This window comes from Mus pahari, chromosome 10, assembly GCF_900095145.1.
Source record: "Mus pahari chromosome 10, PAHARI_EIJ_v1.1, whole genome shotgun sequence".
In the NCBI taxonomy this organism is placed as follows: domain Eukaryota; kingdom Metazoa; phylum Chordata; class Mammalia; order Rodentia; family Muridae; genus Mus; species Mus pahari.
The window spans coordinates 111686005-111707292 of NC_034599.1; the positions used below are offsets into that span (position 1 = coordinate 111686005).

Below are 21288 nucleotides of genomic sequence, written 5' to 3' on the forward strand. Positions count from 1 at the left end.
TAGGTGGTCTTTGTTTTTGGTGTTAACAAGGGCCACCCTTGGCCCCTTCCTAAAACCACAACGCCATCGCTCTGTCAAAAAAAAAAAAAAAAAAAGAATTTCAACCGAGGGCCCATTTGACTCTGACACCCTTGAGGAAATGCTCACACCAAAAAAAAAAAAAAAAAAAAAAAAAAAACGCTTGGTGGTGTCTCCCAAGCTCTGTATTCTGTCATTTTTTACTAATGTCCTTTGTCTTCATAGCCAGTGTATCTTGGGGAACCTGGCCTATCTTAAAGATGAAATGACTTGGAAATTCCTCCTGTGTGTTGCAGCTGTGGATGGGAGGGAGTCTGCTGCCCAAAGAACTGACCCCATTTCTTGGTTAGATGCACTCAAAGAGCTGAGGGCACCTTTTGTGCACATGCACAGCAGGCATCCATCCCAATGAACTTCACAGACAGCCCTCCCCACTGTTGAGATCATGGTGGGTACACTCCAGCTTCTCCCTGGATGGTAGAGAATAAGGATCCTTAGCAGGGCACTGAAGGAGAACAGAGGCAGTAACCATAGCAGCCAGAAGGGTTGATAGCATGCACACACTGAACCACCCATCCCCCCGAGATGCTCACCTAATAAAATTTTATTTGGTGGTATTTTCCTTGGCTTTCAATTACAGCCAGACATGGGAGGTTTCTGTGTCAGTCTCTCCAGTAGGGATGTGATGACAAGGACCATTGTCCTAATAACCAGACTGAAGCAAGTGACTGAGTCACCTAAAGAACACTGTCACAGAGCCTCAACATCTTTCCATCTCAGCCCTGCCTTCTTGAAGATTTTTGAAGGTTATCGCATCTCCTGCTGTTAAATACTAGACTCACCATGGCTGGGCAGACTTGTCCCTGTGAAAAGAACCAAATTTTGAAACTGTGCAGTGACTTTGTTTTCTGCAAGCATGCGCTCTCTCCTCCTCCCCAAGCTTTCTCTTGTCCTGCATACTCTCTCCATGCAGTATGTGTCCCAAGCGAGCCACCCAGGAGAACCAGAGGTGGATGCAGATGTCCTGCTTGTTCTCTCAAACAGCTGCACATGGGCAAACTCAGTCTTTTTGTTTGTCCCCAGTGGTCAAAGGCTATACCGCCCCTACCCTCTGAGCCAAAGGTGAAGCTTGGGTAAAACATGGAATGAGCATAAATCATAGTTCATTCCTACAGGACGGTGGGGACCACATAAGAAGACTCCCAGATTTCATGAACCTCGGTCCTTGACCCCCTTCCAGGTGGTCTCCATCTGAGCATGACGATCTGGGTGGATGCCATCGGCACCACACCCAGGTCCCTCGTGTGCCAATGAGTAGAACTTACCGCTGTTCTGAGCCGACTGCCCTCCTCAGGTTCACAGAATCACCGTGGCCTCCTGCTTAGGTAGTTACTCCTCTCCCCAGTCCTTAACCAATAGGATTGTTGTAGTATAGAGAAGCTCAACCCCTTAAGTAAAGATTAACCAGATAGCACAGTTGATATCGCTCGTGTTCTTGTGAGCCACCAAGACCTAGGACCATAGCCCTGCCCAGGCTGCTTCCCTGGTTCTTATGAAACCATCCAATCGCTGAGACCCAGGTTCTACATCCTCAGAGCCTACATAGATGCTCAGAAGTCACACATCATGTCTACTTGAATATTCTTTCCTCTCTTGGATATGCAGGAGAAGTCTTTTGTAGAACTCTGAATTTCAAAAAGAAATCTAATCCAGTTAACTTATGGGTCATGGCGGGACATTGCACGTGGGCTTTTATTTGTCTTAGAAATGGAGGGGTGTGGTGGGGGAGGCTCCTTCAAGTTCACAGGACTTGGATTGTAGGGATTGCCTCCTGATGCTTATTCCCGGGGACTTTGGGACTATCCAGATCCTCAGGATACAAGAAAAGGCCCACCCTTGTGGGAGATGCTACCGCCATAGGAGGGAGCACACGTTCCCACTGGGAACCGTCAGCTTTACCCAGAGCCTCAGACATTTTCTTCAGAAAGCTATCTATTGTGATGAGGTTTGAACAAGGAGGCAATGGCACTGTCTCAATTAGTAGCTATTTTTCTTCAAGGGGGGAAAAAGGACAAATTTTAAAAAGTTCATATATATATATATATATATATATATATATATATATATATATATATAATGATGATGATGATGATGATGATGATGGTATGGAAGCATGCAAACCATCTGACCCCTGAAACCAAGAGGGAGAGATTTCTCAGTTGTACCCCTCTTGCTCCCAGGGTTCAGGAAGAGCGGGGCTTGTTGTTAAAGCAGGGGCACTTGAATTGGGGTAAAGAGGGTCAGCTCTAATTGATGACTCCTTGTAGTTACACGCCTTTAATCCCAATGCTCAGGAGGCAGAGGCTGGCGGATCTCTGTGGGTTGGAGGCCAGCCTTGTCTAGAGTGAGTTACAGGACAGCCAGGATTGCATGAGAATTCCTGTTGGGGGTGTGGAGAAAAGAAATAAGAGCCTAAGAGCCCCCCCCCCCCCCCCCCCCCGTTCTCAGCTTTCTTCCCAGCATCCATGGCTGGGCATGCCCTCCCTCTCTTTCTCATTCTCCAAACATCCTTCATGGCCACTTCCCATGGAGCAGGAGCCTCCTCAGTCTGAGCCCCATGCCCTGTTGTGATCCGCATTGGAATTCCTAGGGTCTGTGAGCTGAGACAGGAAAATAATCGCATCTTGGTTTTCATTAACATCAAAGAGAAAGTTAGTATTTTATCCAAATATGGCTGCAGCAACCTTGACAGCGACATGGGCAGGAATTGGGACCTTGTCACACTCACATAGGACAGGTGCTCTGAGATAATACTGTAGATATTTTGAAACACCATTTGTCCCTACCTGAGAGTTGTGGTTGTCAAATCCATTCCCACATCTTATCACTACACTTACTGTGTTATTTTAGGAAGCATAACAGTGCTAGATCACACATTTGTTCAATATGGTTATCTTTTTTTTTTTTTTTTTTTTTTTGCATGCTTGACTTCATTATCCCACTTTGCATTTCATGGTCATTTTAAGAAGGGTCCCTTTGGGTCACTACACTGCCAACATGATGTAGCAGCACAAAAACAGGTTAGAAACGTGTCCTAGATGTTTCCCCTGCACATGGGTAAATATTTGATGTGAGAAAAGCAAGTTCCGGTTAGCTGGGAGGCAGCCACAGTATTGTAATATCTAAAACCAGGTCGTCTTTGGAAGGTTCAGTCATTTCTTAGTGACATATAGCCAAACTTAAAAGCCACAGTTCCTCCCCTTGGCTCCCAGCAGCACCTATGGGGACATCTACAGTCATTTTCTGTTTTCATTAAGGACACAGGGAATTCCACCAGAGCACCTGTGGGCTTCAAGAGGAGAGAATTGCTATGGTGGCATGTAAGGGCAGCCACATTGTAGACATGTGGTGGGGCCATCTGTGTGGCTGGATTTGCCTAGCATGTACCTGTAACACTGCAGAGCCTCTGGGACCCAGAGACCAGAGGGGGGAGGAAAGAGCTTGTGGCTTAAGCTCCTGTGTGGCTGCCTCACTTCACAGCAGGAAAGACAATTAGGGAAGCTTGTCATTCAAAGATGGATGTTTTAGCCTGTTGTGATTGACATCACCCATTGGTGACAGCCATCCCTACATGGGCCCCTCCTCCCTCAAGGCAGGAGTCCTCCAAACAGCCAGATCTTGGGAACTCCCCTGCCTCTGACCCATCCCCCCACTAAAGCATTCAGTCTTTAATCCAGTGGTTACAGGGAGTAAACCTGATTCATCCCAGATGTCCCAAGACTCCCAGTAACTCCTAAGGTAAAAGCTGACGAGCTCTGAACTTCTGTTGTCAGGGAACCAGCATTTCTTTCAGCAGTTATGCAGATGGGACAAGAAGCTCTTGAGCCACTTAGAGGGACCAGGGGGCAGGGTTGGGGGCGGGTTGCCTCCTCTGGCTTGCTGAAGAAACAAGGTTGTTGGAGCAGGTCCTGGCCCCACCATTATCGAGTGGGAGTGGCCGGACGAGCTGGTGGGAGTGGCCGGACGAGCTGGTGGGAGTGGCCGGACGAGCTGGTGCTAGGGCAGGGTTCTCAGGAACGTGAGCACATTACAGTAAGGTGGACAGGCTGTCCTTCTCTGTCCCTTTCATGTCTCCTCAGTTAACGCCTTTACTTTCACTATTCAGACATAATACTGGCTCAGGTGGGTTTATATGAGGAAGGAAAAACGTATTCCTACCTTTGTATAAATGGACTTTCAGCTCAGATAGTCAGTCTTAGGAGCCATCTCCCTGACGCGCTGCCAAGGATCAGTGAGATGCCTTACGGAGCCTTCGATTCCAGCTGGAGCTAATTACCATGAGGGTCCATTCCACGAGACTGAAGAGGATTAACAGAGCATGGCCAGATGCACAGCACAGCCCAGTCTGTTCGGCATAGCCCACGGCTGGAGAAAGTTGACGCTTACATATGTATGTGGTATAGTCTATTTAATGATAGTGGTTTGGGTTTATGCATTGTTGAGGATATAAAAGTCATGAATATGGCCAGGTGGTGGTGGTGCATGCCTTTAGTCCCAGCACTCAGGACACAGAGGCAGGAGAATCTCTGAGTTTGAGGCCAGCCTGATCTACAGAGTGAGTTCCAGGACAGCCAGAACTACACAGAGAAACCCTGTTTCAAAAAAAGAACAACCAATTCAAAAATATGAAAGCTGTAGTCATCCTCCATTATCCTTAAAGAATATGTCCCAGAAACTAGTAGAAAATGCCTGAAACTATAATAAAATGAGGTTTAAAATAAAATTTAAACCTTAGAGCGACTTACAGGTTATGGTCCAACTATTCCAACAATGGCTGTATCCCAATGGAAAGTCCACCAATCCAATACTCGTTCAGTCCACAAGTCTATAGGTGTGGCCCAGATCTAAGATGAATCTTCCCACCTCAAAAAAATCTGGATTTAGGGTGTGTCTTCCGGCCTTTAATTATTCAATTAATAAAAAATCCCTCACAGGTGTACCCAGATGTTTTGGTTTTAGATAAGTCCAGATGTGGTCAAGTTGACAACCAAGAATAGCTGTCACATAAACCATGTTTTCTTTCTATATGCACAAATTAGACACAGATAAATTACTAACAATAGACCAGAGTAACTATAATAATATGCTACAATAAAAAAGTTATTATTATAGAATTAGTATCGATGTCCTATTTGAGACTCTTTTATGTAGAACATGAAAATTGACAACTTGAAGACACAGACTGACAGTGAAGCCCTGCCTTCAGCCAGCCACGTTGTGGCTTGAATGTGAAGTGTCCCCCACAGGCCTAAATATTTGAATGCCCAGTCCCCAGCTGGTGCCACTGCTTGGGGAGGTTATGGGACCTTTAGGAGCGTGCCTTGCACAGGGACAGGCTTTAGGGATTACAGTTTTATCTTGCTTCTGGTTGTTGTTCTCTCAGCTCCCAGTGTGATCTCATGCTGGGACATAGAGTCAGTCAGATCCCTGGGGCTCAATGGCCAGGCAGACCAGCCAACTCAGTGAGTTCCAGGCCAGTGAGAGACCCTGTCTCAGAAAGCAAGGTGGATGGCTCCTGGGGAATGAATGACATCTGAGGTTGACCTCTGACTGCCATCCTACAAACACACGTACATGCACCCACTTAAATATACAAACAAGGGACAGGAACTATGGTACCTGGGAGGTATCCTTGTGGCACTAACTCATGGACCACAAAGGTTAAAGGTTATGTGTTGTCCAGAGCCTGGGGCTCCTTTCAGAGGAGCCTGGACCCCTCTTTTTCTGAGTAACAGGGTTACCTGGTACCTGCATCTTCCTAGAGGCAGGCTTCCCTCTCTGGGCTATTTCCTGTTGAGAACACCGGCAGCGGACCCTGTAGCAGGCAGAATCCCTGTTACCTGGATCCCTTCTATCCCTGTCCTGAGTTTCTGGCCTCGTTCCTGATACCAGGAACTACATCTCTTCCACCCATCAATGTCGCTTGGAATGGGTACCACCTCCCACTGCTACAACACCCCTCATCCAGGGACTGCCTGGAGTCAGTGCACAGAGATTCCTTATCCCAGATGGGAGAACTTGAGGCTGTGCTCTTCAGGGTTCCATGACCCTCACCAGTCACCTTCTTCTTAGTTTAGCCTTCCCTGTGTGAGTTTTGGAGATCTCTCCTGAAATACCACTTGCTTCAAGCCTGTCTCTTTAGACTAAGATGTTTCTGTTCTCCCAAGGCTCAAGGCTCACCTTCTTATCACATGTGTCAAGTGGTAGTCTCTTGCCTGACGGGTAAGCCTTGGACATCAGATTTAAGAAAAATTTAAAAATTACACTGTGGGGAAAATCCACTTGGATGCTTTCTCGTTTTGCCATTTCCCAACACTTACAAGGCTACTTAAGATATTTTGCAAATTTTTCATGTGACATATTTTGGTCATATTCTTTCTACTCCCCCAGCTCCCTCCCTACCCACCCCACTTAATAATTTACAAGAGGATTTTGAAGAAATTGGCACTATCACTGTGGTTTTTCTTTTTGGTACTGGGATTCAACATGAAGCCTTACATATGCTGGGTAAGCTCTCTACCTCTCAGCCACATCTCCAGGCTTCAATGAGGTGTGTGTGTGTGTGTGTGTGTGTGTGTGTGTGTGTGTGTGTGTGGTAGCCAATCTGATTTACATGAGTATAATTGACTGGGATGTACTTAGTGGTTGTGCAGTTAGCATTTTTCGATTACCCGTTGATGCTGGTAGCAAGAGGAAATGACATGTAGCTTATACCTCCACGTAAGAGCACAGCTGAGATCTTTAGGAACATTTAAAAATATCCAGTGAGGGAAAAATCCATCACCGGATGTCCTTCAGCCTCTTCGGGTTCTTTCTGTTAAATCTTTAGGACAATTTATCTGGAAAGAAGGGGAGTTCTCGTTCATGAGGATTCAGCATAAGTCGTTGGTATATGTGTCAAGTCCACCTCAGTAAGGAACTTTGGATGGAAGGAATGAGGCCGAAGAATAAGTATAGCAAAGAATCTGGGACGGCACACAACTCCCAGTTGGCTACCAGTGCTGAGACATTTGGAACAGTGAGTGAATTCATGCTAAAGAATTAGGGACCCCATAATACATCCCGAAGGTAGCTGCCTTAACATGTATTAGTAGGGCTGCAGAGAACACTGACTGATCTTCTGGAGGTCCCAGGTTCAATTCCTAGCAATCACATGGTCACAACTGTCTGTGACTCTAGTTGCAGGGGACCTGACATCCTCTTCTGGCCTCCACGGGCACTAGGTGTGCACATAGTACACACAGAGGCAGGCAGGCAAAATACCCACACAGAACAAACGATGCAAAGATATATTAAAGAGGAATTTTCAATAAAAGAAATCAGCAATATGTGTCCATCAAGCTATGAAAGTGTAGAAGATGAGGCTTATGGAAACAGTAAAGTTCAAATCTTTTGGTGACTATTAATGATCCCTTTCATTTGAAAGTGCAGCGAAGGGTCTGTGTACAAAGGAACATGACCCACTTAAAAGGCTGCACAAGCAAATTAGAATTAATGGGAAAATCTATCAGAGGATAAAATTCCTTGAAAATTAGAAAGATTGTTCTTCAATAAATAAACAAGCACCCATGGAATGTCTGGCACACAAACTGTGCACGATTGTTTTAAACTCTTGGCAGGCCTGTCTGCGCAGCGGGTCTTCACAGAGGCCTGTTCTATTCAGATGTCATTAAAAGAACCTTTCTCGCCAGAGCCCTTCCTGATATGATGGGCTTTATTATTACTAGAGTGGCAGCATGGATGGCTAAGGACATTTGACACTAGCTCTAGCTCAGACCCGGGTGACCTCAGCTGATTGGGTCCTCTCTCAGACTCAGCTTCTCCCTCTGGGAAATGTCAAGGTTGAGCCAATAGTCTACTTCCTGCTTAGGGGTACTTGTCTGCTGTTCAATGAGGGCTCATAGAACTCCCTTAGGAGAGGCCAGCCTCTGACACCCCACTGAAAGATTAAACGACCAACACATCAGTTCCAGGCCGATCTTCCTAATTGTCAGAAAATTATATTCCCTTAGAAATTTGGTGCTGGAACCAATTCTGACCCTGGGAGTGTAAGGACGCGCAGACTGAAACAAAGGTTCATGATCCCTCAGTCAGACCCGCGGTGGAGACATGGTCCCCTATGGTCCCCTATACCAGATTAGTATGCAAGATCTACCAGTAGTCTCACATACAAAGAATAATTCTCCCTCCCAGAGCTAGCGATTAACTGCCAACAGTCCTTCGGGCCTGGAGAGAACCTCCCCAACCTATGCTGGAATTTAGGCTGGATTGATCTTGTTCACACAGCCACAGCTTGTATGACATAAGTGCCACACCATGCCAAGTCTGGAAGTTTGTGTTTCACAGCCCTGGCCCCTCCCCTTTCACACATGGACGTGGGTGGGGTGGTTTGTATGCACTTGGTCCCCCAGAGACTCATATATTTGAATGTTTGGTCCTCAGTTTATGGAAATGTTTGGGAAGGATTGGGAAGTGTGGACTTTTTGAAGGAAGTAGGTCAGTTAGGGGTGGGCTTTGAGGTTTCAAAACACCACAGCATTCCCAGTTAGCATCTCTCTGTCTCTATCCATCTGTCTTTCCCTCCCTCTGGCTCATGTGTGTGTGTGTGTGTGTGTGAGAGAGAGAGAGAGAGAGAGAGAGAGAGAGAGAGAGAGAGAGATTTTGGATTAGATGTAAGCTCTCAGCTACTGTTCTAGTGCCATGCCTGCCTGTTGCCATGCTCCTGGCCATGATGGCCAAGGACTTGAACCCTTTGGCACTGTGAGCTCCAATTACACTCTTTCTTTTACAAGTTGCCTTGGTCATGGTGTTGTTTTGTTACAGCAAAAGAAAGGTAGCTGAGGCAGTGAGTTATTAGAGAGATGGGGGTGGATTATGAAGTTGGATAGGGAGTCAGAAGGAAAAATTGGGGTATAAATGACCATGTTTAATTGTATATATGTATGAAAATTCCTTTAAATTAATTTTAAAAGCTAGTGTGAGGCTACCTTGGTAAAGTTCTGAGAAGAGCTGGTGAGAGTTCACGGGGCTGGTAAGCTCACTATAAGGATGTGTGTCATTCGCAGCAGGAGATCAGGACAGACCTCTGCACTATGGCAGACAGGGGACCGAAGGATGCTGGTGGCAGTGGGAAGCAGTGGGCTCTAGAGGCAAGGGAGGCTCTTGCTTCTCCGCCAGCCTCCAGCTCTCTGCCTCACGATTTCCTCAGCTCCCATCCAGTCCTGTGAGCCCTCAGAAAGGCCTGTTTGACAGTACCTGGTCCCATGCTAGCAAACTGTATTTTCATTTCATTTCTAAGAATAACTTAGGGAGCAGCAACCTACTGTTTTGGTTATAGAGTTTTAGCTCTAGAGAAAGAATGAAAACAACTTCGAGGTTTCTTTTTCAGAGTTTTGAGTCCACATTCTACCCTGGAAGGTGCCTGGCTTCTCTTAATCACAAAGCCCACTGGAATCACTTGACTATGAAAACCCAGGCATGACCTTACTGCATGGTTAAGTGGCAGAGAGGCCCATGGTGGGCCTGGCAGGAGTTCAGGTGTCTCTGGCCTGATTCCTGGGCATTCACACATGAGAGAAAAGACTAGTCTTGTAAACTACCACACTCAGAAAAGAGGCGGCAGCTCTCTGGCCCGTGACACTGTGCCTACCTATGTGGTCTCTCTGCTTAATATTCCACAGTGGCTGGTCACTCTGAGGTGACTAGCCCTGTGTGAACATGCATGCAGGTCCTTCTCCTGATCAAGCTAGGTTAATGCTACCCCCTACTCAAGGTCTGACCATTCTCCTTTCATGTTACAAAAGCAAATGGGGACAGAAATAACCCATCAATTGTTTAGAACCAGAGTGGCCAACAATAATAAACCACCAGCACAAAGGCTTGAGGTCAAGGTCTTAATTCATTGGAGTCCATTCAAGAATTCGTAACTCTCTCCTCTGAGTTAATTTTTCACATCTTGTTTGGATCCTCGGAGTTCTTGCTTCCAAAGCAAGGCCATCCGATTTCTTGTTGCGCATGTTTTTCTTGTTGGCGTGCCAGACATGCTAGACAGCGGGGCTTCTTTCTGCAGATGGATAATGACGGTTTCTTCCCCCATGAAATTTGTATTTCAAAGAATCATAGCCAGCCGAGTGTTTGAATAGTCCTCTTCTCTTGCATGCTTTATTAACTATGTTAATTGCTGCAGACAACAAAACATATGCCAGTTAACTTAAATCTAATTTATTGCAAAGATACAAGCCAGCTCTGACGAGGCTTAAAAGAGGGTTGGAGGTGGGCGTACAAATTCAACAGGAAACAAGGGAGGCAAGGTGTAGCTCAAGGAAGTGACTTCTGGGTCTTCAAACCTCCTGTGACCAATTCAGATGACCACAGGACCATAATGCTCTTGTGAAATCCTCAAAACCCAGAGCTGTCGATGGGAGCGTTAGTCACCTACGTAAGGCCACTTAAACATCTGTAGATCATGGGACTGTGTAATCAGGTGCCCACAGCTTAAAGACCATGAAGGGTTATCTGTCCCGATCTGTGGGTGTTGCCTTCTCATCTGTCATGGAGTCTCCTGAGCCAAGGAGCCAAAAGAGACGACTGTCCGTTGCACAAGGACTCCTAGGTTTCTCCACATCTTCCATTAATGAGCTGGCCAGCTAGAGACTGGCCACTGGAGTGACTTCATTTTGCCCAGAGCTTATAGGACTTGGTAGTTATCGCTGTCATCACCTTCATCTCATCATTACCATCCTTGGCCAATTCACCCCATCCCCCCTCCCGGCTCTCCTGCCATTGCCACACCCCCAAACACCCTCTCCTTCTCTCCCTGTCTTTGACTGGTTCACTTTCGATGCCAAGGACAAACCGCTACAGAGGAGTCTGGATTCCCCACCCACACTCAGTGGCTATGGCCCACGCTCTGTTCATTCAGCTGCACGCAGCTCTCCACATGTTTGCCAGGCCCCACCAGCAACTGTTCCCTGTCACGTGTTCGTCCATTGTGCCTCTCTGATGGCACTTTCCCATTCATGTACAGATACACTGCGATAATTCCCATCAGTCTTCAAAAAACATTCAATTTATATGTATACCAAAAAACTATCTTAAAATATAGCTATTATTTGTCACCAGTAAATATTTGATCTACCTACTTGTTTTAAATACTTATTTATCCAGGGTCATGTAAAAATTTGTCAGACACGGTACTCATCGGTTTTAATTGTCAACTTGATATCATTTAGAATCACCTGGTAAGAAAGTGCCAGTGAGGGTTTGTCTAGATCAGGCTGGTCTGTGGGGGATTGTCTTGACTACTTTAATCGATATGGGAAGACCTGGCCCACGGTACGTAGTGCTATTATCTGGATGTAGGTTCTGGCTATATGAGGGGGGATCCTGAGCTGAATAATAACCATGCATGTGTTTCATCTCTCTCTGCTGTTAACTGAGGGCACGGTGTGTGCTCTTTTTGGTTGTCTGCCTGTAACCTGGAATTGTGATCTGAAATAAATGGTCCATCCTATAAGTGACTTTGGGGGGATATTTTATCACAGCAATGGGAATGAAACTCAGATAGGCATGAGAGAAACAAGCAGAATGGGTCTTAGAAGCCCTGCTCTATGTGACTATCGCCAGTGATCAGTTCTAATTCCTCACGCTATTTTGACCTATCTGCCATGCTGGACAGCCCTGATATCCTCCCTTGGAGAAGGCCACACATGGCCATTCTGTGCCATCTCCCCTGGTTTCTTCCTACATGCCTAGCAACACCCATCTCCTCCTCACTTCAGATTCTAAATGAGAAGGCTCTCCTCCTTCTCCACTCATCCCCTTGGTCCTTCTTGTTTATCTCAGGGGTAGATCTGCAGCCCAAATGCCTCCTGTACACCCCAGCTCCAGTATCAACACATATGTCTCCTACAAAATGCAACAGTATCTTCTTGTCTCTGCCTTCCCTGCCCACAGTCTTTCCCACCTCAGTAAATGGTGGCCCTAAATGCAGCTGTCGGATCCCCAAGTCCTGGAGCTACCCTTGGCCACTGCCCTGTCAACATCCCTCATCTAACTCATGACATTACAGATGGCACAAGCTTTGAAACTTATCTCCACTGTGCACTTCATTCTTCAGCTGGCCCTGCCTGGCCTGACCTTACAAACTTCTCCCAAGAGTGCTCTGTAGACGATCTACATTGCATGTAGTAGGAGCCTCCTCCTGATATGGGCCCTGGGAGTCACTGCTTCTCAGCTGAGAGCAAGTCAGGGCTCCTGTCCGTATCACATCTACACTAAGGTCTCCATGGTGATACTCCAGGACCTACAGACTCTGCCAGCTCCATTTTCTTTTCCTCTTGGAGCTCATCTTCCCCTCAACCCGCTCAGTCCTCTCTGACGTCCACTCTCTTCCTTGAACATGCAAGATCTGTGCTTATCACAGAGCAAGCCCTTGGTAAGGCCTTAACTCTGTGTGTCCTGTTCTCCTTCTCCCAAGTTTCTAGTGAGAGGTTGCCTCCTCCAACTTCCTACCCTCCAAGGTTATGTGTTTTCATTTAGTGTGAGCATTTTCCATGTCCCTGAAGTTTTGGTGTGAGCATTTCCTATGTCCCTGAAGTTACATGCTACTGTTGCCAGTGTCTTACTTTCTTTCCCTGTTGTTAAGATAAAACTTCTCTAACCAAAGAAGCTTGAGGGAGAAGGGGTTGGTTTTGGCTAGCATTTCCGGATTAAGGTCAGTCATGACAGGAAGTCCCAGCAGTAAGCTTTAGAGAGATGGCTCGTTGCATGTGCCTTAGGAAGCAGAGGGGAGTGCTGGTGTCCTGCTCTCTATTTCAGTCTGTAATCCCTCCCCTGGGAAGAGTTCCACCCACAGTGAGACATCTCACCTCAATTAACACCCCACACAGGCGTGCCCAGAGGTCGTCTCCCAGGCAGTTCTAGATTCTGTCACATGGACAATTAACACTAACCTTTTCGTCCAGCCCAGGATAAGAAAAACACGGGGTCTGCTCGAAAGAGCAGAATAAATGAATTTCACATAAAGCCTTCAGCTTTCCAAGTTTGACGTATAGACTTTCTTATGAGCCAGCCACGCAACAATTCAATAAGTTCAAAACATAGAACTCCTAGTTTTAGGGGAAAAAAGGCCCATGGGTGCTGATACCCTGTGGCCTTGTGCCTAGTGAATGGGGCTCCTGAGTGTCACAGCTGAGCCCCCATTTCCCCGACACCTCCACACTACCTCCTGGTACTCCTGTTACATGATTGTAAGGGTAAGGATAGCAATCGACGTTTGGTTTTCTTTGCAGTGTTGACGAGAAAACCCCACACCTGGCCTTGGGGGCTGTGAAGAATATCTCTCTAAACATCTCCATCTCCAACCTTGGAGACGACGCCTATGATGCCAATGTGTCCTTCAATGTCTCCAGGGAACTCTTCTTCATCAACATGTGGCAGAAGGTAAAGAGCCATTTCCCATCTGAGCTGCTTGCTGACGTGTGAACTTCAGTTTTGTGTCAGTGGTTGTTAAAGACAAGTATAAATAGATCCCTGATCGTAGTGATTGCTATCATTAACAGTACACTCCGCGCTCTGTTACATGGTCATCTGTGTCAGCCGATATCTTGCTGTATTTATATATGTATTCCCGCCATATTCAAGGGAATTGAGGAAATTCAAAGATTATATGAAATGAGTGAGCTTTTGTAGAGCCAACTAGTTTATTCAAATGATAGCATGATTCCAAAAGAAAAGGGGAGCCGAGCTATTCCTTTCTCATTCCCCTGATGCCCCGCAATGCAACCACCTCTGTGAGAGAGGAATGTCATCAAATAATTAATAATTAAGGTACAGGATTCCAACTGCCCTGCAGACCTGCTGAGAAGTTCCCATGAAGCATTGGTAATAGCTACTCTCAGGTTGACAAAATCCCGGGAGGTCAGGTGCCTTTGAAGGTGTGATCTGGTCCCCTCTCGCTTCCTTCCTCTCTGCTTCTCATCTGTCACAAGGGTTGACCACTCCCTATGCCCCTTGCTCCTGGTGCCGTAATGTTCAGCCCAAGTACAAGGAAACAAGCAGCCATTGGCTGAACAGGCTCAGGGTTGGCTCAGAAGAATCAGCTATGAGCAGGGCTGACATGGAGTGTGCCCCGTGTTGCATCAGGCCTAGTATCCTAAGCTTGTCAGAACTCCTGGCCGGTTGGTGCCTCACATGACGGTAAGGAGTAGTGTGGGAAGAATACCTGAGCTTTGAATTCAAAGAATGACCTCGGCTCACATGTACATCTTCATGGGATTGATTCATTCCAGAACATGCGCAGAAAGAATAAACTTTAACCTCGGGGCAAAGGAGGTCTGAGCCTGAGTTTGGGCACCAGGGGTAGCGCCCATTGGCCACGAAATTACAGAGGCAGCTGTACCAAGAGCAAAGGCAGCGTAGCAGAGAGCCTTCCTGCACTAGCGCCCGTCGCTGTGACCTAATGCTCAAGATCTCAGCTTGAAGGAAGGAATTCCTTCTGTTGGCGCATTGTCTCGGACAGCTCGGCCTATGGTTGGTTGTTTCCATGGATTTGGGCCAAATATGTTGGCATTAGGATCACGTGGTTTAGAAGGTTGTCAACACTCATGACAGACATGAAACAGAGGGTAACGAAGTGAGAGGGAACCAGATACCACCTTCAAAGCTACCCTCAATGGCACATACTCTCATGACCACCTTCCTCCAGTTAAGTGCCACCTCCAAATCTTCTACCACCTCTCAAAATGGTTACCAGCAGGGTGCCAGTCCTTCACCACCCAAGTCTGAGGACGACATTTTATCTTCCAACCATGTGGGAGTTTGAATGATAAATGTCCCTTGTAAAGCTCGGGTATTTGATCCTCAGTGGGTGGTGACTTTTGGAGAAGTGGTAGAGATTTTAGGAAGTGCAGCCTTACTGTAAAAGCGTGCCACCAGAGGCAAGATTTGAAGGTTTCTATCCTCTCCCAGTGTCCTGCTTGTTCTCTCCGCTTGCTGTGTGTAGATGAAACAGGATGAGCCAGCTCCCCATCCCTGCTTCCTGTTTCCAATTCTTCCCCGGCCATGATGGACTCTCTCCCTCTCAAACCATAAGTCAGAATTAGCCCTTTCTTCCTTAAGTTGCTTGAAGTTATGGCATTTTACCACAGCAACAGAAGAGTGACTGATACAAGCCATGACGCTCATAGACCCAAGGCTTGCAAGCCTGAGATGCCATCTTGCTCTGTGTCTCCAGATCCCGACCGGAAGGCAAGGAGCTGAGGACATTTAGTTTATCTGGAAATTGGGAGAGAACGAAAGGAAAATAAGCTGTGAGACCAGCCACCACGGTGGGGGAGGAGCTTAAGTAGGCTGTGAGACCAGCCACCACGGTGGGGGAGGAGCTTAGCCGTGGTGCTGCGGAAACAATATAGAAATAAATATACCCGAGGGATGAAGAAGCAGAAGTTCAAATGCTCCCTAAGGCAGCAGTTCTCAACCTCTGGGTCATGACCCCTTCGGGGTCCAATGACCCTTTTACGGGAGTCACCTAAAACCATCGGGAAGCACAGATATTTACATTACGATTCTTAACAGTAGCAAAATTACAGTTATAAAATATCTATGAAATAATCCTATGATTGTGGGTCACCATAGCATAAGGAACTGTATTAAAGGGTCGCAGCGTTAGAAGGTTGAAACCACAGCTAAAGGTTTAGGGTGGGGCCCTCCTGGGAGGCCATTCCCCAACATGTCTGAACTATCATGAACGTACCAGCGCAGCCTCCGTGGTTCAGGAAACTGTCCATCAGGTGAAGAGATCTAGGTGTTGGCAGCGGGAAGCTGGAGGAGCACCCGAGAGATATGAGCCACGTGTGGGGGCTCCTTGGTACCCGCCACTGAACTTCTCACTTTCGAAGCTCCCAGAAGTTCTAACTTAGAGCTCTGGTTGAAGAACACTTCACAGTTCCAGGAGCTGGGCAAGGCAGGCGTGTGCATAGATGAAGGTGTCCAGATGTGGGACAGAACATGGTAGACTGTGGGAGCTGGGGGCTCTGATGTCACCCGCGGGTCAGCCACCTCAGCAGCCCAGGGACTGAGGTAGCAGTGTGAACGGGTGCTGCCAGATTTTATTCTTCAATAAAAACCAGAATTTTTATGTTACTTTGGCAGCTAATTAAAATGTTTTCTGAGTGTCGGTATAAGCCAAACAAAAAATGTTTTCCCTGATCGCATCCAGCCTGTAGCCACTGGTCTAGCCTTCTAGCCTAGCTGCTCCCCATGTGCACTAGCTCCATGCTCTAACTTGCCTGTCTGCCACATGACTGGGCATTTCTGGTCAAACTGTTTCCACATCCTTGGTGCGTCTCATATCCAACCCACAGATAAACTAGCTAAATTGGATAGTGTGTGTGTGTGTGTGTGTGTGTGTGTGTCCGTGTGTGTATGTGACTGTGTGTATGTGATTATGTGTGTGATTGTATGTGTGTGTATGATTGTGTGTAGGTGATTATATGTGTGATTGTGTGTGATTGCATTATGTATAATTGTATTGTGATTGTGTGTGATTGCATATATGTGTAATTATGTGTGTGTGATTGTGTGTATGATTATATGTGTATGTGATTGTATGTGTGCTGGTGTGTATAATCATATGACTGTGTGATTTTTATATGTGTGATTGTATGTGCTATTGTGTATGTGTGATTGTATGTGTGTGTGTAATTGTATATGAGTCTCTGTGATTATATGTGATTGTGTGTGTCATTGTGTGTGTGATGATGTGTGTGATAGTGTGTGTGTAATTGTATGTGATTGTGTGTGATTTGTGTGATTGTATGTGAGTGTGATCATGTATGTAATTGTGTGTGTGATTGTCTGTGTGTGATTGTGTGTAAGAGATTGTCTATATGTGTTTAGGGGATGAAAGGGAATAGAAAAGTCAGCCCAAATGTAGTGCCCATGTCATTTTTAACACTAGTGACTTTTAGGCTAAAGTTTGTTCTCCAGAATAATGGTGGAAGCAGTTGAGGCAGAGTTTACATTCAGACATAGAGTAAAATAATAGGCATGGAGTGTGACGTGAGGGCATTGAGTCGTGGTGGCTGACACAAGCAGAGCTGACATTTCAGCTTTCTCTCCGCTGATCAGTGTGCCCTAACTCTTCACTACAATGTCAGGATGTGCTAAGAATTGAATGAGGCCTATGCCAAGCATGTGTATAATGTGCCCCTACCGTGGTAGACCCCCGATTCCCACCATATGCCAGTACACATTGTATGCCAGTACACACCCGACCTCAGTGTTCTGCTGGTCCCCACCTTCTAATAGTTCAGCTTATTATTTATCTGACTTTATGATGGTACAAAAGCCATACACCTTCAGCAGAAACTGTGCTTCTGGGTTTGAACTTGGATCTTTTACTGGGATGCCGCACAATACTCTTGTGATGCTAGGCGTCTGCGGTGACATCTTACAGGAAGGGCTATTAAACCAGAAAAGTTGGAAGATTTGGTGATGGGAATGTTGAAGACAGGCACATGAGGGAGGATGGATGGTCCTGGGCTCATGGGAGAGGCCCAGACTTCACCCACCACACTCCACACAGCTTCCAGAGCATGGCCAAGTTGCCAAGAGCTGGAGTTCACAACCTGTTGTTGACAGTCACTGAGTTGAGCCATGGAGTTAGTAATGACTCCATCTTCTAATCACCCTGAGAGACTGAGATGAGGGGACAGACGCTGTGTCCTTTACTCCTCCGTGCAAACCCTGATGAGGGTCACTGTAGCCTATCAGGGAAGCTCATTTTTGCGGTTTCTGAGAAGTGAATGTTTTGAATTTCTAATCAGGCTGGGTCTCCAAGCTGGGCTTGGGGGTCTTTGTAAACTACCAGCTCGGCTTTCTTTTTTATAAGAAGTGGCATCAAGGACTGGAGAGATTGTTTTTGCTGTAAAGTGAGTCTTCCCACTAATGTCTACCTCTACCACAGAACGGGTGTTCTGTTTCTCTCAGGAATCTCTCTCCTCACTTTCAAGGCAAGCCGATTAAGACGGCGCCAGATGATAAACCGATCAGCTTTCTAACTGGTCTGAGGAAGGATGTGGACATTTGATGTGTTTGCATAGCTTTATATCTGAGGGAGTACCTGACCTTTCCTGGGGCGGAAGGCTCAGTGCAGGAACCCCGCGTGTCTGTGCTTGTGAACACAGAGAGATGTGTCAGTGGCACTGAGGAGTCAGGCATTGCCAGGGCTGAAGTACACTCACTCATCCTTCTGTATGTAAGCAAAAGCACGAATGGCTTTCCTTCATCAGTAGCCACTCCCAGAGCAGCAGACTTCATTCCCGTTGTGCTCCGCTGTCTCCGGTGTCTCTTATCAAGTTAATAGAAGCCCCCAGTAAAACACAAACCTCAGATGTTTATAGTCATCGTGTCCTGGCCATTAAAATGATGAATGAACTCACTGCGCACCCTTGTAAGAGAGCCCTGTAGGGGAAATCAATACTCAGAAAATAATAAGTCTTTTCTGCCCCTTGCCTGCCTTTAATCTCGTGCCCTGAGCACCCTGGTGACTTTACCTTGAACTTCCTGCATGATGCCAGGCAGTGATTCTCACCTGGCCCTGGTCCAGGCACCGCTCCTACCCTGCATCCCCACTTCCTCTTTCAGTTACTTCTGGGGGCCCTACTGTTTATCCATGATAGGCTAAGAGAAAGTGGGGAGGAGCAGGTACCACGCCCCGCCCCCGCCCCTGAGGCCCGGGTGGAAAACCTTCTCCAGTACCATACCTGTCACTCCTGCCTGAGCGCTGGCACCAGAGAGGTAGTGACTGGACTGAAGGCCCCTGAGACTGCTGGCCCTTCTGGTGGCCATGGGCACCAGGAAGTGATGGAGAACCCCAGGTGTCCATTTCTAATCACAGCGTGGCCTGTGTTCCGACGCAAAGCTCAGCTTTCATTGGCATGAAAAGCTTCATTTGTGTATTCACGGCATCCGAAGGGAAGGCTGCAGTCTAGCTGGAGAAATATCAATAAAGCTATAACTGCGGCGAGAATCGATTTAGAGTGCTTCCCACCACCATGCCACAGGCGTATCTGTGAGAGGGATTTAGAAAGTGCACATTAAAACTTCTGGACCCTGCCTTCAGGGTCTAGATGTTTCTTCTTCTAAAAGGGAAAGGTGGAGCCTGCCTGGGTTTTAAATCTTTTTCGCCAGACAACAAAGTACCTAAGGAGGGAGAGAAGGAAGGAAGGAGGAAGGGAAGGAGGGAGGAAAGCAAGCCATGGAAGTAAACTGAGACAAAAGACAACATAAAAAAATAAATAAAACATTAAAAACTAAATCTGGGAGATGGCCTGGTGGGTAAAGCATTTGCTGAGCAAGCCTGGTGATCTAGTTTGGGTCTCCAGAGCCCGAGTATCAGTGGAAGGGAACCTCACAACACACACACACACACACACACACACACACACACACACCATGCAAATATAGTAATGAGGAATACGGAGACTGGCTGTGTGCTTAAAAGAGCTTGCTGTTCTTGCAGAGGACAAAAGTTCTGTCCCCAGCACCCACATCAGGCAGTCCCTAGTGACTCGTAACTCCAGCTCCAAGGGCTCTGACGCCCCCTGCAGGCCTGCACGTGCATCTACACTCAGGTGTCCACACACAATTTGAAAAGAATAAATTTTTTGGAAATCAGAAAAAAGTTGATGGTTCCTGAGGGGTGTGTCTGTCCCCAGGGGAGATGCTCATGGTGAGACAGGGCAGGGCACACACAATCTCAGGCAAGGGCCCCCAAACCTAAGCCCTCAGCTTGATCTGGCAGGGAAGCACCAGCTCTATTCTCTCTCGTCTTAAAGGAAGTTATACTTCTGACCTACAAACAGCTGGTTTAGAGCCACTTTGGAAACTGTTAAAAGCTGCAGTCTTTCTACCCCAGAGGATGTGATGTGGGCAGGATGGGTCCAGGAATCAAGGGCAAGTCTCAAAAGATGGAAGCCGTTGTGGACAACAGGGAGCCCACATAAACTTGCTGGTGGGCATATAAACTAGCTAGCCCAACCTCTATGGAGATCAGTGTGGCTGGAGGTTTTTCAGAAAGCAGACACAGATCCACTAGATCTCGTGTATAACTCAGGTCTACGACCCCTGGTGTTCACCCAAAGGTGTCCAAGTCAACACATCGCAGGGAAAGTGCATCCATGTTTTCTGTAACATTGTTCATAACAGACAAGATACTGAGCCAGCCTAGCTGTCCAGCAAAAGAGAAATGGATAGAGAAAATGTGGTTTTTATATACCATGGAATGCTTTTCAGCCATAGGGATAAAGTCATGTCATTTGCAAGAAACTGGATGCAACTGGAAACAATAATATTAAGCAAATTAAGCCAATATGGAAAAAAAGCTTCTCTCTCATTTGTGAGTCCTATGGTTTTTTTTTTCTTCTTACATCTCTTTATTTTTTTTTTAATCTTAAACTCCAGATTTTATTCCCTTCCCAGGCTCCTATGTTTTATATAGTCACAGGGAATGAGGTATGTAAATATTAAATAAGAGTGGAAGTGAGATTGTCAAATGGAACAAAGGGGCTGAGGGGTGAGGGTAGGAAAACGGGGGAAATGCAGAGAATGTTCAACAAATGCATGGAAGAAACCTAAATGTAAAATAATGGTTTTTGCGATGGAGACCTTGTAGCAGCTTAGCGTGCCATCAGGAAGCAGTGACACATGTCTTGATAGTGGGCACAAACCTAAGGTGTACATATGCTAGAAAAATACAAGAAATATGAAACTGGGAGAGAGTTTTGAGACTCCAGATAAAACTCCCAGGACCCACTTGAGGTAGTCAAGGCGGGGCGAGGGATGTGGTAGTGTATATGTGTGTGGATGAGCACGTGTCCATGCTCATATACATTTCCCTGTGTGTGTGTATGTGCCGATACGAAAGCCTATACATATGTAACCCTGAGGTTGGTTATCAGCATTCTCCCTCCACCTTACCCATTGAGTCAGGGTCTCTCAACTGAACCCAGAGCTCATGGATATGGATAATCTAACTAGTTATCCTGCTCCAAGGATAACTGTCTCTGCCTTCTGAGAGCTAGAATTACAGAGGGCCGCCACACCCATCTTGCATTTATGTGGGTTCTGGGAGTCTAAACCCAAGCCCTCGTGCTCAGGCCCAAGACAATTGCTTTATGCACGAAGGCCGGAGGCGATTGCTTTATG

At 46.6% G+C, this 21288-nt stretch overlaps 1 protein-coding gene across 1 annotated transcript in view; it reads left to right on the forward strand.

Annotated features, from left to right (window-relative positions):
• Itga9 (integrin subunit alpha 9) overlaps positions 1-21288 on the forward strand; it is a 293314-nt gene that overhangs the window by 187683 nt on the left and 84343 nt on the right. Inside the window, exon 18 of the mRNA XM_021207169.2 lies at positions 13371-13521. Within this exon, the coding sequence (XP_021062828.1) occupies positions 13371-13521 (151 nt within the window). The remainder of the gene's footprint in view (positions 1-13370; positions 13522-21288) is intronic.